The 18,326-nt window shown below is 31.0% G+C and overlaps 1 protein-coding gene across 2 annotated transcripts in view; it reads right to left on the reverse strand.

Annotated features, from left to right (window-relative positions):
• Positions 1 to 1,244: 1,244 nt before the first annotated feature.
• LOC130901657 (UPF0047 protein YjbQ) overlaps positions 1,245 to 18,326 on the reverse strand; it is a 42,162-nt gene continuing 25,080 nt past the window's right edge. Inside the window, exon 3 of one of the 2 annotated variants that reach the window (XM_057813181.1) lies at positions 1,245 to 2,962. In XM_057813181.1, coding sequence (XP_057669164.1) covers positions 2,816 to 2,962 — 147 coding nt within the window. In that variant the 3' untranslated portion in view covers positions 1,245 to 2,815. Of the gene's footprint in view, positions 2,980 to 18,326 lie in introns of both variants that reach the window. The other variant, XM_057813182.1, reaches the window with a different exon arrangement.

Consider the following 18,326-nt stretch of genomic DNA (forward strand, 5'->3'; position numbering starts at 1 on the left):
TTGCAAACGAATAAAAAATAATCAAAAAAAATTCGTACTTCCTACCTGTGAATTTCAAGATCTACATTTTATGAATTGTTGCTTCTGAAATAGTTTATTTAAGACATTTAAGACATGAAGACACACATTTAAAATTTCAATGACACCTGTAGAAAGTCTCTTATTTACTATGTTTTTAACATTAAATGTTAAAATTATGGATAAAAGTGACGGTATATTATATTAGAATTAATGAAATGAGTTTACGGAAGTGTGTCCCAACACAGAGATAACTGCCTGCTTACGACTATATTACTACAGTTGTCCTTTTTATATCGTGTGACATTTTGTATTTATGCAGTCTATAAAATGCTTGAATTGTACCTGGTTTTATGACTCGTAGTTCGAATATTTTAAACTATACTTCTCTGAAATAATAAAATAAAACCTTTTTCAAGTGTAAAAATATGTTCATCAAATGTTACTTAAAAAAACTATATTGAAAATATAATATCTTAAAAGAAAATGATTTTTGTAGAGGACCTAATTATTTCAACATTAAATAAGTACACAGGAGATGTTAGTAGTAATTATACTTCATTATTATTATTAATGGCTTAATTAAAAGTTGCTTATTTATGCTTAATTGCTTAGTTGCTTAATAAATTGTATCTTCAGCGTTACTAATCTCGTCATAAACACTTGGTAAAGAATTAATTGGCTGCAATGAATTATTCCGGAGTGGCTCTAGACTTGTAAAATATCTTGGATTGTTTGGAGCATAGCTGTTAGGCATATGTATTTTTTCAACTCTCATGATCTCCATTTTTGCATCCATTTTCTGATCTGGATGAATTGATTTAAAATCTTCAACCAGAGACAACGCAAAGTTGTATTCGAGTTCACTTTCATCACTTTTTTGGTCGCATATCACGAAACGATTTTGAATTTCACTTATAAATAACTCAACTATATCAATATACGATTCTTCCAATGATGATACGAGTGAGCATCTACGTTCTCGTAGTACATTTGTACACGAAAGTACAAAATGGAGTCCACGCTGCTATTTGCAGCGATCTCGTTGTGCGTCCACAGCGAAGTCACTGCGAGTGCGCGGCGTGATTGTTGCGCGCTCGCTTCGCTTTGAAGATGCTCGCAATCCGCTAGTATGATAAGACGTAGATGTTAGAAATCCCATAATCCTATAAACAAAACTTGGAACTTTTAATTTAATATGAAAATTTAGGGTAAATAAAAGGAAATTTATTCATATAATTTATTTTATTTATGCAAATTATGCGCTAGGTACAATATAGAATATGTGAATCGACTGAGATACAGTCAACCCAACAGATTTAAAATCTCTCATACCTCAAATTTAGTACTCAGTACATACATTAAATCAGTTTTTCCTGTTTACTCAAAGACGTACTTTCTAAACGGAAATTCTAGAAATAATATTTAATGTGAAAAGACAATAGCAATGAACAACTTATTATTATTTGAGTTTGGAAATTTGGACTTTAAAGAAAAACTATTAAGGCCCCTTAACATTAAAAAATGCGCACATGATCGATTCATAACTCGAAATTGCAAGTTTGGTGTCATTTCTACTCCCTGTAAGTTGTGATTTTAGTGAGAAAAATTTTCATCTTACAAGCAACTAAATGTTGAATCGTATCAGCTGATTGATTTGACAATTTTTTTTCAATTCAACTTTTTCGTCTTCTGTAGTAAATCTAAACTTATTACGGATTCGTGATTTTGTCGTTGTTTTCTTTTATTGTGGATAAAACGAAATAAGTAACAGAAAAAAAAAAAGGATTAGTTGTGGTTACTGGGAACCACGGTTCAATGGTAAGGGTCTTGAATCAAATCAACCAACATGTAAGATGCATTTATTTTGATTTACTCGAAGTCAAGCTGTTTAAAACATGTATCGAGTTTTTGACAACGTCCTTTGGCCCACTAATATAGTAAAGTACTAAAAAATTTCAATACTCATTTTTAGAACTTCCTTTCGAACTATCGAAACTTCCTCAAATACTGGTGCAAATTTAACCGACACAATAAGCCTCTTAAAGAGGCTAAATCTATAGATAAATCTAAATCAATCTGATATAATTTTGATACTAAATTTGGTCCAAATAACAAGTGCTTTTAAGAGTAATCGTTTATAGTGAAAAGTGTCTATGGCCTTTTTGGTTGCTTACCAGGAGCACACTAACAATGAAACAAATACACTACCAACTTTTTAAGAATAAATATGTTCTCGGAACTCTTATTTGTTTCTAATAAACGAATTAACTTGTTCTAGAAGCTCTATTCTTCAGTATCTTCATCTAATTCTCTTAAAAGCGTTAACGAAGATTCCAGATTTTCTTCTCTTGAGTTATCATTTATAGGGAAAGTGCTTATGGCATTCAATTTTTGTTGCATAGAAGGTGCACACTAACAATGAAACAAATACACTACCAACTTTTTAATAAAGAATTTGTTCTATAAAGTATTCTTTGAAGTTGTCAAGGCTTCCATATTTTCTGTTCTTCAAGTAATTATTTTTAGTGACAAGTGTCTATGGCCTACAAAGAAACAAATACCCTACCAACTTTTAAGACAGAATTTGTTCTCGGTACTCTTATTTGTTTTCAATAAATGGATTAACTTTTTCAAGTAATTATCAGGATCTTCTTCTAATTATATTAAAAGCAGTAATCATCTATACTAGTAAGTGTCTACGGCTTTCAATTTTTGTTTTATCCAAAGTGTAGACTAAAAATTAACGATAAAACAAGTTGATACACTAACAACTGTTTAGAAACTTATCTCTTTTTTATAAATGAGATAACTTTTTTGATAAGCGAGAATCTTTTTCTAATTTTCTTAGAAACATTGAGGAAGCTCTTAGATTTTTCCTTCTTGAGACCCATGGTTTCACGATCAAACCTCTCTGATCACGATGAGTTGTCGACCCAATTTCCTGCAGTTCAAGTTAATCTAAAATTATACCAATATAATATAATTTTGAAATTTTTTCTTTAAAAAGATATCTTATCATCTGGTGTCACAGTTGACCTTCAAAGATAGAGAGAAAATAGAACTATGAAGATAAAAGAAATGGAATAGGGGAAAATATGTTGATGGATGAATAATACGCTAAATGTACATAAATCAAAAGTGAAGAATTGTATATTCCACTAAGATTTAGTCATTTGTTGAATTATCCCAGAAGTATTTATGTACCAGGCTTAAGAACTAATATGTACTCGGTATCCTAAACTAAAGGTACATTGAACCAAATTTTTGAACTACTTGCCCGAACCTAGAAATTTTCGAGTGAAATTTGAAAACATAAATTGAATTTTCATTTTTTTTTTAGTAACTCCAGTCCAAGCATAAGCTATAAAGTTATAGCTGACGCTTTCTAGCGGACATTCTCCGAACCAGGAAATTTGCCAGTAAAATTTGAAGAAATGAACTGAATTTTCACTTGATTAAATTTTTTTTGTTGGAATTTCATAAATTACGTGTCAATCCAATGAATCTAAAAAATTGTCGACTAACATCTTCCTTTAAAAATCGAACTCCTGGAAGATAAAAAGTGATATTGTCGGTTGGAAAGATAAATCGACAGCATTTTTTTCAGTTTCGAAAAGATCCATTCAAAAGTAAGTGATGTTAAAACAATCAACTTATTGTTGACATATAATTTGAAAATGAATATCGATCTGAAAGATTCTTATTTTGTAGTTATTGTAGTTTAGAATGCGTTGAGTAAAACAGAAAAACCAATTAAAACCAAAAAGAAACAATATGTACAATTTGCATTGTGGCAGTGTACTATTATACTCGATTGATCCAACTGATCAATATATCTTTACAAAGAGAGGCAAAAATACAGCTAGAATTAACAGAGCGTGCTAGAAATAGCTAATGAACATTATGAATAACACCATAAAAAATAATGGTACCTATTTTATTCAACGTAATAAAACATTGTAATGTTTTGTTATTATTGAAAATATTGTAACACAACGGGGTTTCACTTATTTATTTCCTAATTTTGACATTTTTCTAAATTTCCCACTGTCTACTTAAATCGCTAGAATTGTCCTCAGAATATTTTAGAACAATCAAGGACTCCGCAGAATTTTCTATAGTTACGTCATCATACAGGCAGATGATAAAGGTAATCCAGCTCCGTTACAATATTAAATGTTGAAGGATTCGATGTTGAACAATGGACTCGCCAATCTTATGAAAACGGGTTTGTAAGGTGTGATCTACGTTTTAGCAAAAAATACTCGCAATTATAACTTAGTTATAGAAAAGCGATTCACTCAATTACGTTAAATCAAAGGGTCAAAGTTGCAATATAAAGGTTAACTTCAGTAAATTACTTGCAAATGGAAATCATAATTACAGACGCTTATTATGTGTTAGTATTAGTATTATGTATTAGTTCCAAAATTATGTGAAGCAATAAAAGAAAAAGACCGGGGGGGAGTCCCTTTACCTCATCCAAACGCACTCAATCCTAGATTCGCCAAGTAATGGTTCAAATGGTCCTGACATTCTCGAAAAAATTTTCGATCCCCAACCACTACGCACCATTTTTTAATCTCTTAAAAATAAGGAAATATTCCAGAAATACGTGGGTTCGTGAAAAAAGTAATGGAAATTGCCTTCAAAATGCCCGAAGTTAGTAATTATTAATGTAATTATATTATATATATATATATATATATATATATATATATATATATATATATATATATACAAGTTAACCGCTATGGAAACTACGAGTATATTGAAAAATAAGAATGAAATCTTTGCCAATTTCTTTATTGTAAGAGGATAAGATTTTATTTTTGGTCCTCCAAATTGGATAGATACACTACGTAATAAACATATCGTTCTCAACAAAAAGAGAAGATGTTAAATGCATAGGAGCCATGGTGATGGATAAAAAATACCATTAAATGATGTGTCTAAAATTTTGTATTTATTATTCTATAGTTCAATATTTTTTGAAGCGATTATTATTAGACAAAAATTATTCGACATTTTCTTATGCCACTCCTGTCAATAAATCAGAGTAATTGAGCAGTTTATTTACATATTTTAAGGGTGGTCTTCAATTTTTTAAACAAATAGCTCAGCTCTTAGTAATAAGTAAATTCTTGAAGAATTTACTTGTTACTAAGAGCAGAGCTATTAGATATGGCATATTAGACAGAATGCATTTTTCACTATTGTAGAATTTTGCATTTCAAAATAAAATGAAAATAAAATTTTGAATGATGACTAGAAAACAAAATGCTACACAATGAGCATCAATCTAACAACGTTTTAATGATTAACTTCTCTCTGCTTTTCCTCTGGCGGTCCTATTGAATTCAATCAGCTGTTTTAGGTGAGTGCCCTATTTTTCGTTTTTATCATTCAATTATCAATTATAAATATTTTTAATAGTATTGAAAGGCTATCGCAAGTGTTCTAGTATATTGGAATATTGCAATAACTATTTTTCAGCGGGTTTTAGGCTACTAGTCTAGTATACAAGTTCAAATCGATATTAATTCGATATACTACATAAAACATTATAAACAATTAAACCTCTTCAAAAATATTGTTTTTTTAGGTTATGGCTACTGAAATATATATATTTTTAAAAACAGATTCTTAAAAAGGATAAAATTTACCAAAAAAATTCCGGATTCTTGGAATTGCATTTCTATTACTAATAATTTTAATTTAACGTTAAAAATAGCCCTCCGCTCACCGCCTAGAAAGCGTGTATATCAATAAAAAAATGTTTAAATGACTTGAAGTAATTTGAAAAATCTAAAAAAAATATTTTACGACCTAAACAATTTGAGGAATTTATTCCTATTGAATTTTCCAACTAACTTGAATGTTTTCAAAATTGAATCAATATTATTGTTACGAACAAGTTCGTAAAATGAGTCCGGATTCGTTTGATGTTTGAATGTAAACAATTTTTTATAATAAGCGGTTCATTTACATTATTTCTTTTGAATAATTTCCTGGAAGGTCTATTTATTTATTTGTTTTCTTTCTTTTTGTTCTAAATCTAGAGAATTTTTTTGGAATAGGTATATAAGTACGTAATGTAGGTAGGACAGTTAGTTTTGAATAAATAGTCGAAGTGAAAAGAACGAATTAAAAGTGATCGCAGAAATTGTTTGAGTGATATTTATAAGTAAATTATTATGAGTTAAGTGTATTGTGTAGTGTGTAAATAAATTAAGAACGTATGATCTAGATATCATTCCAGGTCGAATTAGCTAATCCACAAAATAGTTTATCGAATAAACATTGCAAATTAGCGAACTATTTTGATACTCAAGGGAATTGTTTTTCAAAATGTTCCTAGCCGAAACTATGATCTAATAATAAATAGTTAACAGAGAAAATTTTTTGTTCGGAATTATCAGAATCTTCCCTGGCGAAAATGGAAAGAACCAATTTCAGAAAAATTAATCTTAAGATGTCTGTATATAGACTCTCCAATCCTAGGATATTCTGAACGAGACCTTTTTAATCATGCTTTAATCAGATTAGAGGAGACAATAATAATGTTTGAGCTACTAGAACCACACATTCTTCACTATATAGTAAGTACAATTTTGATCTAAACAAAGGCTAAAAATCGTTACCAGAAGGAAACCCCATTATGTTGAGCTGCCAATCTACAATTAACAATGTTTTTTACTATACCGCTATCAAAACATATATAAAATTCTTTTTTCAGCTAGAATAAAATGAGAAAGAATGAAAAACAAAAATTATATAGATTTTTTAAAAAAATGGTTATACTTAGAAAGGACGGACGGGTGTTTATACCACTTACGGCAAAAATTGCGCGCAAAAGCTCAAATGCAAGAATTTTTTTCATTAACGTAGATCCTTGACTAGCTATGAGATTATAAAAAAGCCGTATTTTTGCCGGAACAGTTATGACAACAATGGACTTAGTCTATTTAATAAAGAGTACTCATGAAAAATTATATGATAAAAAATTTATGATAGTTTGTAAATGTTCCAATTCATAAGAAAGCAAGTAATCATTATTCTTCGATATAATCCAAATTTATGATAGTGTGGGATTCGAACTTCCGATGTATTATGTCTACAGTCAATTGAATAATATGTTTACAACTTGTATATTATTGAGTTCAGGCGTTTACTGCCAAAGGAAAACACATAATGATTGAGATGTATGCTAAACCAAACTATTCAAAGTTAAAGTCAAAATTTTCAAGTTTATTAATTTTTTCTGGAAAACGGTAAGTTTTATCGAAAATATGAACAGATAAAAACTATAGATCGATCATAAAATTATCTACAAAAGTGTTCGTTACATTCACTTATTCCAAGATATCACTATTCTAAAAGTTAAAGGAGGTGCATTCTACATGATACGTACACATTTTCATACCACCAATGAGCACTGCTCATGTGGCCAACCCTACAGTTTTTAAAAAATTTTTTCAGTTGATAGTTAATGCCTCGAAAGCTAGTTTTTTTTTGCAAAATGCAAGCGTCATTCATTTTATTACTTTGTAACTTATATATTTATCTGCTTTAAAGATGGCGTCAATGGTAGATTGTTTCGGTCGATGTCTATTTTAACGACATTCTATTGTTCATTTTTGTACTTAATCGGAAATTCCCGTGAATGTTTTATCAATTCGAAATATATGTAATTGACTTGTCCATGCATTTTGTCATTAGACTGATTAGATTATTTTTTGTTGATTAACGTTGTAAGTTGAGCAAAAATAACGAATATGTATTATACTTGCAGTAGTGACAGTGAGTCATATTTTGATAATTCCCCAAGAAAAAAGAAAGTTGTGAGATGTGAACAGATATTTATTGTCTCTTGGCTCAATGACGAGAAATTTAGTGAATGAAAAAAGTAAAAAAGGTAACACATATTTTTACTGCTCTGCATGTTACTGTAAATGCGACATATAACCCACCAAAGCAACAACAACAAAAAACCACAAAAAATGGCAAAAGCTGGTGAAATTAAACTAGTTTCATTGCGGGACATAAACTTGTTGCTTCACATTTGACAAATTTATTAAAATCGGTATGCCAAGATTAAAGAAACTGCTGAATATATGTCTATGAGTCAAACAAAAGCAACAGCTACTGTTGTAAATGTGACAGGACAAACCGCTGAAGACAACTTGATGATTTAGCTTTAATAGCGAGGTTCTTCTTCTCATGACTTATTGAAGATTGACGACCACGTTTTTAAATACGTCTCTGTCCCTCGCCACATGAAATAATTCTCTGATGCTGAGATTTATCCATTCTCTTATGTTACGGATCCAGGATTTCTTCTTTCTGCCGATGCCTTTCTTTCCCTCTACCCTGCCCTGCATTATGTTCTGTAGCAGTAGGTATTTGTCGTTGCGTAAGATGTGTCCTATGTAAGATTTAGTTTTATCTTAATAATTGTGAACAGCTCTCTTTTGCGACTAATGCGTCTTAGTACTTCGTTGTTGGTGATTCTGTCACATCTCAAATGCCTCAAGTTTTTCGATCATTTGAGCTTTCAAGTTTCCGCTCCATACAGCAGTACTGACCACACATTACATTCCAATAGCGAGGTTAGTCAACACAAATTATGAAGTAGAAGATTTCTAACTTTAATACCGATCACCGACGGCTAAACAGAAGTTTTATACCAAAAAACTATCGAATATTTTAGTAAGAAAGATTCCATACACGGGGTCTTAAAGATTTTTGCCGCGAAGTTTTCAATCACATCCAAATCACCTGACGCCTTCAGTGATTATAAAACTTTTCAAATGAATGATACTTTGAATTATTACGATTGGTTTTACCAATATTCACAGATTTTAATAGAAAAAAACCTATTACTCATTATATGATCAAATCTACACAGTTTATGCGACATTTTTAGAATGCTTTATCCAACCGGCTTATTTAGAACTATTAGAAAAAGAGATAACCACAATCTAGGATATTTTAATGCCAAAGAAACATATGCTGGAGGAATGGTACCACATGAGTCGACTGGAAAGCCACACTTAGTAGGAGTTGGTTAGAGAAGACAAACTGACAAGTTTTTACGGGAAATGTAAAGAGTTTTACATTAAGACAGTAGCACAAATCAAAGAAAGGTTCCCTTTCTATGATAAAGAAAGTCAGGCACTAAAGATGTTGAACCCACAAGTTATTTTAGGTCATATTATTTCTCAGGTATTTGTCCAGAAAATATAACAAAATGGAGAACTACTTTTCGCAATACCAGTTTGAATTCTCATGAGAATAATATGTCTAGTGTAGAAGAATTTTGGTGGCATATTTCCAAATTAAAAACAAAGTGACGGATCTGGAATGGTTCCACTATTATCGACTTTAACCAGAAAGCTTCAATGTTTGCAAAACAGTATCGCTGCAGTAGAACGGTTGTTTTCAAGCATTAATGTTATGAAATGTTTCGAGTTCAATGTGACAAATTAAAAAACCCAATAAAAATATGGAGGATTTCAACAAAAGTAAAGATGAAACGGGAAATCAAGAAGACTTACAAATTGAAAATGAAATAGTTGCTAGTAATACTATCTAAAATGTAGGTACTGGAGAAATTGCAACTTTAAGATCATTGACTTTGGCTGTCAATTTGATTTCAAACTTTGATAATTACATGTTTTTTCTTGTTTTAATGCCTTCCCTATAATGTATTCACTTAATTATACAAAATATAATATAAAAATAGAAATGTAGATCTACTATTTTTTTAGTTTGATATATACAGTTTTTTAAGCATATCTACAGTTTGACTCTATGCTGGGGTTGGCAACACTGCCGATGAGATAGTGTACTTGGTAGTTTTATCCACAAAAGACATATTCCACGATCTGTTGTAAAGGGAATTTTTTATGAGAAAATGTATTATTTAATGTATAATATTAGGGATATTGATGGAGGTGAAATTTGAAATTGTTGTTCTACTTTATCCAAACAATCTTCTACAAATATTTACTACAGTAAAACCTCCAATGTTGACCACCTTTCTATGTTGACCAATTCCATAAGTATGTTGACAACTTTTTAGTAACTTCGGATCTCTGTAACTTGACCACTGATGCTTTCTTGAATTTGCTACTCCCCGTTTGTCCTCCACCTGCTTTCCAGAAATTTATGTCATTCCGCTTATCTCAGCAAAACTCGCCCCCATGTATTGCATTCATTGTTTATATCCAAGTTGCGCGTCATTTGAAAACAACCAAGAAGGTATGGAAAGAGTGTAATTGTAAATAGATAGTCATAAAATCAAATTCAAGCAGAAGCTGGAATTACATGTTGATTTGTTACAATAATTTAAGTTTGTGTTGTATCTTAGTATACTAATTTATTCCTACTAATACTGTACTAAACTGAATTTTCTAAAAATTCCTCAAGTTGACCACTTCCTTATGTTGATCACTTTCTTAGGCTGATCACTTAGTTACAGTCTTTTAGGTGGTCTCCTTTTTTTTAGTTGTAACGCAACTATTCTCAAATATTAAGAACGAGATAAATAATAAATCGTGCTCAACATATTTAGAGCGTACCTCAATATAAATAACACCACAAAAATGAATGTTTCAACATTCTTCATTAGTTCGGTTAAATAAATTGGTCTCAAAGTAAAATTAACTCTAAACAAATCAAGTACCATCATATGAAAAAATGTAAACTCAGCTTATAAAATCAAAGTATTTATGAAATAAAAAAATTAATTGCACAATACTGTTTAAATATCTGTTTACATGTAATTGTCAAGAAGCTTTATTTGTTTGATAACTTACAGTCCACAGATTTTTATAAACAAACCATGTTTGACATTTGAATGAGTAGGTATGAACTCAATATTTATTTTCTATTTTCAAGTTTATCAAAGGATTATTACCACTTCAGTTTTCGTGTGAATTAGTTTATTTTTTAAATTTATGCGGCATGAAACTTAACTCACAGAAATTGAGCAGCTAAAATTATGAGTTAACCCAAAAACAAATTGTTCATCAGCTACACCGCACTTTAGGAGTGATCAAAAACTTGAATCACGAAGCAGACGATCATTAGAAAAATAAAAGAAGTGGAAGATCTCCAAAATTTCGAAGCGGGCGGTTTCGATAGAAATCTTAAAAACAGGAGCATGTTCCGCACGGCTTGTGAGGCGATTTAATCTAGGTTCAGCTACCTAGATAGCTTGGTCAGGTCAGTGATTATGGATCATGAATCTCAAAATTCTGTGAGAAAATGCGAAAACCCCTCCTTAAAAAACACCACTTGCAATGACGACAGAATTTCGCTGGAAATCATTTGCAAAATAACTAAAAACGGTCAAGTGTTATTTTCAGCGAAAAAAAATTCAACATTGATAGTCCAGATGATTTGAATTATTACTTGCATGATCTTAGAAAAGAAAAAAAACGTCAATAAGGTTGCATTGGGGTGTCGAAGTATTGATGTGCTTTTTATGAAGAGGGGAAATCACAAATCGCATTTAATTCTGGTAAAATGATTGCAGTTATGTATTTAATTGTTTTTGGAAGAGTTCTTATTGGCGTTTATTATTTATAACACGCCGATTCATAGCATATAGTGCACGCTCTCTAGTTTAAGGATATCATTTTCTATTGGCCAGCCATAAGTCCGGATCTCAATCCAATAGAAAATTTGTGAGGAATTATGGAAAGGGAAGTCTACGACCTTCAGGAGCCAGAAATGCAAAATTTTATGAGTTAGAAGAAAGAATAACTTGGGAAACATACCACTAAGTACGTCAATTAATTAAGTAAAAAGTGTACCTAAAAGACTGTTGGAGGTGATAGAAAAATGGCAAACATTCTCATTATTGAAGTAAATCTACTTATTGAAGAGACAGAAAACTTTTGAGTTTATACTATACAGTTTTTTTATTTCGTACTAAGTGAAGCTAATCTCAACAATATTATTAAATTATTAATCATTTGATTAAACATGAAATTATATCTTTTGTCACTCAAATTCCAAAATAAATGACAAACTAATTCAAACAGTTCTTTTCCCTTTGAGTTATATCTTTTCACAAGACAATATTAAGTGTCAAATGTAAAATGCTTAATATAAAGCCTCAAAAGTATGTATTTGTGCAAAAAATATTCATTTTCACGTGGGAATTATTGTTCTTACTTTTTACATCATTATTGTGGCTAAAGTGAGCTTTGATAATCAAAATAGAGTATTAGGAACAAAACTCATATCTCTTTTAAGTAAGTTTTGAAAAGAATTTGCACTATTTAAGAATCTCAAATTCAAACCAAAATTGTGTTGCTAGATTACGGATTAAAAATAAAAACAAAAAAAATTCGAGTGTGGTTTTTAAATATATAGATTACATATACATTATTATGATTTAGCTCATAAATTAATGCTTCACTTCTGTTTTTAATAACCTTGCTTCTTTCATTATTATTAAAGTAATATTTTTTTCTCATGAACGACCACAAAAAAATTTCTAGCAGTGTTAAATTCTGGTTACTCTTTGGATATGAAATGGGTACACCATAACACATTCAACGATCAAATTTACTGCATATGTTCAGAGATTTCCGCTTTTGATCTTCTATGGGGCGATATACCAGTTGTAAGTTGCATTGAACAATATATTTTAAGTTCACTTGCTGCCTCCTTTAACTTTTAAATTTTGTTGCAAGATTGCGGATTCACTCACAAACAAACAATAAAGCAAAATGAAGGAATGAATGTAGTAAATGAGAAAACCGGACATATAATGTGACAGAAAATATCTGTTGCATCTGTTAATTGAAGGTAAGATCGTAGGCCGGGGAGTAATCTGTTAGAATATATGGAACGCAACCAATTTTTATTTAACTGTCAAATGTTGTTAATGTAAATCGACGTCTGTCAATCGATCTTATCAATCTTGCTCTTTTATGTGTAAGCAGTGTTGCCAGAGCTAGTACAATTATACAATTTTAGTACATTTTAGTGTATTTTATACGCTAGTACATTTTTCCTCTTTTCCAATACATTTTCCCTGCGTTAAAGTTATTTTATATTTTTGTTTAATAAAATAAACTAGAAATTGTGCTAGATTGTAACAATAATTAGAAAACAGAGCCAAGTTGATTTATATTTAGATCGTGAGATTTTTGTACTGCATTGTTAATTTTATCGGTAAACTTTATATAAATTTTTCATCCTTAAAATAATAATTGACACTGTCTATAAAATTTTTGGAAAAAAAAATTTAATTTAAACTTTTGTTTATACATCTTTCTATAATTTTATTAAATTTGTTTGAAGTTGGTACAATCTAGTACATTTTCTAGTTCAATTTTTACATTCAGCTTTTAAATTGTGGCAACACTGTGTGTAAGACTAAAATTACAATAAATTGTTTGTACTGAAAATCATATCAGTTATTATTTTCAAACCAAGTAATTTTCCTTTATGGTTGCGTGGAAATAACAGAGGACTGAAGGAAGTGATTATACAACTGTTAAAATTAGGTTTAGTAATTTGGAGGTTATAATTACAACGTGCTTTTCGTCAAACTTCATCTTCAAAATGGGTTCAAATTTGTTTAATTTGGAAAAACTAGTCGGAAGAGAAAATTTTACCACTTGGAAATTCAGTATGAAAACATATTTACAGCATGAGGATTTGTGGTGTTGTATCGAACCGTCTGATAACAAACCAATTGAAGCAAGTAAGTATGTAAAGGACAAAGCCAAGTTGATTTTACTTCACGTTCAAGATTGTTCAACTGCAAAAGAGGTATGGGAATGTTTACAACAAGCTTTTGATGATAAAGGGCTCACGCGAAGAGTTGGCTTACTAAAAGACTTAATAAATACTACATTGGAATCTAGTAATAGTGTTGAAGAATATGTGATGATGATTGAATACTTTGATGCTGGCAGGCTTACCAGATGAATACAAGCCCATGATTATCGGGCTTGAGAGCTGAAGCATTAAAATAAGTGCTGATTCAGTTAAGTCTAAACTAATACAAGAAATTAGTGCATCAAAGTCAACAGTCTTTTATACAAATTATAAGAAATTCAGAAGTAATACTCAGCAAGTTAAAAACAGAGGACCAAGATGCTATAATTGCAATAAATATGGTCATTTTGCTAAACTATGTAAACAACCAAAGAAGTTAGCGAATAAAGGAGAAGGTTCAAGTTTTGTAGCTGCTTTCCCAATAACTGTTAAACAAAATGTGAGTGATAAATGGCTAATAGACTCAGGAGCATCTTTGCACATGACTTGCAGAGATGACTGGTTGTATAATGTCACTGAGCCAACTGTGAAAAGTGTTACTGTGGCAAACAGAGAGCCATTAACTGTAAAAGGAGTTGGATGTGTGGACATTCAAATAAATCAGAAAGATAAAATACAAGTTAAAAATGTACTGTTTGTTCCTGGTTTAGCTGCCAATCTCCTTTCAGTCAGCACAATCGTGAAGAATGGGCATAATGTTATATTTTATGACAAGGGATGTGACATTCAGAATGCTAAAGGAGAGGTTATCTGTAATGCAATATTAAAAAATAACCTATACTTTATGAACATAAGTGGAGAAGAGGTTCATCTGACTTCAAGTGCTGTGAATTCTAATGACACTTATCTGTGGCATCTACGAATGGGACACTTGAATTTTTCAGACATTAAGAAACTGCCAAATTGTGTTGAAGGTGTGTCTTTGACTTCAGACAAAGGTAATGTGATCACATGTATTCATTGTTGCGAGGGAAAACATGCTCGGTTGCTATTTAAAAATGTAGGTTCAAGAGCAGTAAGACCACTTGAACTAATACATTCTGATTTATGTGGCCCTATGGAAAATATTTCATATGGAGGTAAGAAATATTTTATAACTTTTATTGATGACTACACACGAATAGTACATGTGTACTTTCTTAAAAATAAAATGAGTGTACTTGATAAGTTTAAAGATTTCAAGTCAAAAGTAGAGAATGAATTGAATTGTAAAATTAAAAAGTTACGCACAGATAATGGTAAAGAATACTGTAGTAACAATTTTGAGAAATTTTTAACTAATCACGGTATAATTTATCAGACATCTACTCCGTACATTCCAAAGCACAATGGCTTGGCAGAACAAATGAACAGAACACTAGTTGAGCGAGCAAGGTGTATGTTGTTTTATGCCAACCTGGAGAAGGAACTATGGGCTGAAGCTTTGGCAACTGCTGCGTATATTGTAAATAGATCTCCTACAAAGGCTTTGGAAGCTAAAACACCGTATGAACTGTGGAAAGGTAAAAAGCCCAATTTATCTAATTTAAAGATTTTTGGCTCTGTTGCTATGGTACATGTACCAAAGGAAAAACGTCAAAAATGGGATAAAAAATCTGAGAAAATGTTGATGGTAGGTTATTGTGAAAATTCCAAAGGATATCGATTAATAAATCCTTTAACACATAAAGTAGTAAATAGTAGAGACATAACTTTTATTGAGAAGTACACTGAAGATAATAATATACTTATACCTTCTGATGTTGAAGTTGCAGACATGGAGGGCCGGTCAGCCAGTAATATCACTGCTCCTACCAGTACTGGGATGTCATCTGATATTCAAAATCAGGAAATACACACTCAGGAGTCATCAAGTAAGAAATTGAATGAACCTATAAGTAGGAGCGAAGACTCAAGTGAGTATGAAACAGATTCTGGGGATTTAGATGAGACTTACTATCCACCTAGATATGTAAGACAGGACTATAATAGTAATGTAACTGTTCGATCACTCCGTACACGTGACAAACAGCACAGTGATAATTATGAAAATCATATGTGTTTCTTTACTGAACTGACCTACCTACAGACAGTTGAGGAAGCTTTGACTTCACCACTGGCTAACAAATGGAAAAAAGCTATGGATGAGGAATATACTTCTCTGATGAAAAACAATACGTGGAATTTAATAGATCTTTGTCCAGGAAAAAAGGCTTTACCTTGCAAATGGATATTTAAAACAAAAACAGACTAGAGTGGAAACGTTGTACGTTACAAAACAAGACTTGTTATAAAAGGCTATGAACAGAAAAAGGGCATTGTCTACGAAGAAACATACTCACCAGTTGTCAGTTGACACAACAATTCGTTTTTTATTTGCCTTAGCAGCTAAATATCAGCTACAGATTGATCAGATGGATGCAGTGTCAGCCTTTCTTCAAGGAGATATTGATAAAGAAATATTTATGCAACAGCCTGAACATTATAAACAAGGTTCTCAGGTATGTAAAGTAAATAAATCCATATATGGTTTAAAACAGGCCAGCAGATTATGGAATACTAAATTAAATAAAGCTTTGCACGAATTAGGAATGCAACAGTCAAAAACAGATCCTTGTGTGTATTATAACACTGAGAAAAATATATTTATAGCTGTCTGGGTTGATGATTTAATACTTTTTACTGTTGAAGAGTCAGTTAAAATCTTTTTAAAGGAAAAATTGAAGGCGCTTTTTGATATGAAAGATATTGGTCCAGTAAGTCAATGTGTGGGTTTACACATTAAGAGGGAAAAAGAAAAAGTAATTATTGATCAAGAAATGTATATAACTGAAATTTTGACTCGTTTCAGAATGTCAGACTGCAAACCTATGAAAACACCATTTGAAATTGCTATGAAATTCATGAGTAAAGATGAAGATGAGATTAGTTGTCCCTAACAGCAAGCAATTGGTTCATTGTTATATGTGGCACAAGGAACTCGTCCAGATATATGCTTTGCAGTCAATACATTAAGTAGATTTAATAAAAAACCAAATAGAGCACTGGACTGCAGTGAAGAGAATATTTAGATATCTACAAGGAACTAAAAATTTGCAGTTAGTTTATACCAAAGATGGTAATGAAGAAATCACAGGTTATTGTGATGCAGATTGGGCCAGTGATGTGCGCGACCGAAAGTCGTGCACTGGTTATTAATTTATGTTACAGGGTGGTGCAATATCATGGCGGTCACAAAAACAACAGACAGTCGCTCTGTCAACTGTAGAGGCGGAGTACATGGCGATGTCTTCTGCAGCAATTAAATTGACTACTAATGATTGTTATCTACCTCGATCAAAACATATTGATATACGCTATCATTTTCTGAAGAGTCATGTAAATAATCTAAAAATTAAATTTTTGCATATAAAAGGTGAGGAAATGATAGCATATAGTTTAACAAATGGTGCGACTAGTGATAAACATTTGTATTGTACCGTAAAAATGGGGTTGTGTTCCAAGGGAGGGTGTTAGAATATATGGAATGCAACCAATTTTTATTTAACTGTCAAATGTTGTTAATGTAAATCGACGTCTGTCAACTTGCTCTTTTATGTATAAGACTAAAATTACAATAAATTGTTTGTACTGAAAATCATATCAGTTATTATTTTCAAACCACGTAATTTTCCTTTATAATCAAAAAGAAGAAACTGCGAAATATCTGGCAGTGGACAGGACTACAGGATCTGGTCGTTGATATATACTTCAAGGTTCAAGTATTTTGAATACCCATTATAGATTTGCATGGGAAGAAGAAAATGAATCCTATTTACTATTTTATTTAGATGTTTTTAATATTTTAAAAATGAAATTGTGAAAATGCAAAATTGTGCATTTCTTCTTACAGCTATATCATGCTATAGCAGATATATGATCCGATCAAAAATTATGAGTACTCTTTATTGCATTTATACTTATTGCGGCAAAATATTCTATATACAATAACGCATATTTTCTCTAATTCGCTATCCAAATTAAAAACGATCGTAATTAATATATGTACCCAATTATAACAATATTTGGTGACGTATCTACATTTTTTCTTTTCAAAAAAATGAATGCTTACATTTTATTCTACCTTTAGGGCCTTATATCCATCTCATGGCAATTTCAAACATTTCTATTACACACAAACATCTCACTTACAAACTTAGCCACGTTTAAAATTATTTACCTTGAATAATAGGCTGTGAAATTATTTTTTTTTTTTTAAATAAAACATGTGACATCAGCGTGATATTGAAATTTGTTAAAAATTTTTGCAATCAAACCTGAATGCAGTAAACCTAATTCCTATTAGCTTCGCCATTCATATTTACAGGAACAGAATTATGTACATTTTTACATTTCCGCTTACATTCAGTGTCAATTATTGACAGTAAGGATGTAGAGTTGTAGAACTAAAAGATTCAATTAAATAATAGTAAAAATTTACCAGTTTATTTTAACTTTACGTATCTGAAATACCCACA

The sequence above is a fragment of the Diorhabda carinulata genome, chromosome X (genome assembly GCF_026250575.1).
Source record: "Diorhabda carinulata isolate Delta chromosome X, icDioCari1.1, whole genome shotgun sequence".
Classification (NCBI taxonomy): domain Eukaryota; kingdom Metazoa; phylum Arthropoda; class Insecta; order Coleoptera; family Chrysomelidae; genus Diorhabda; species Diorhabda carinulata.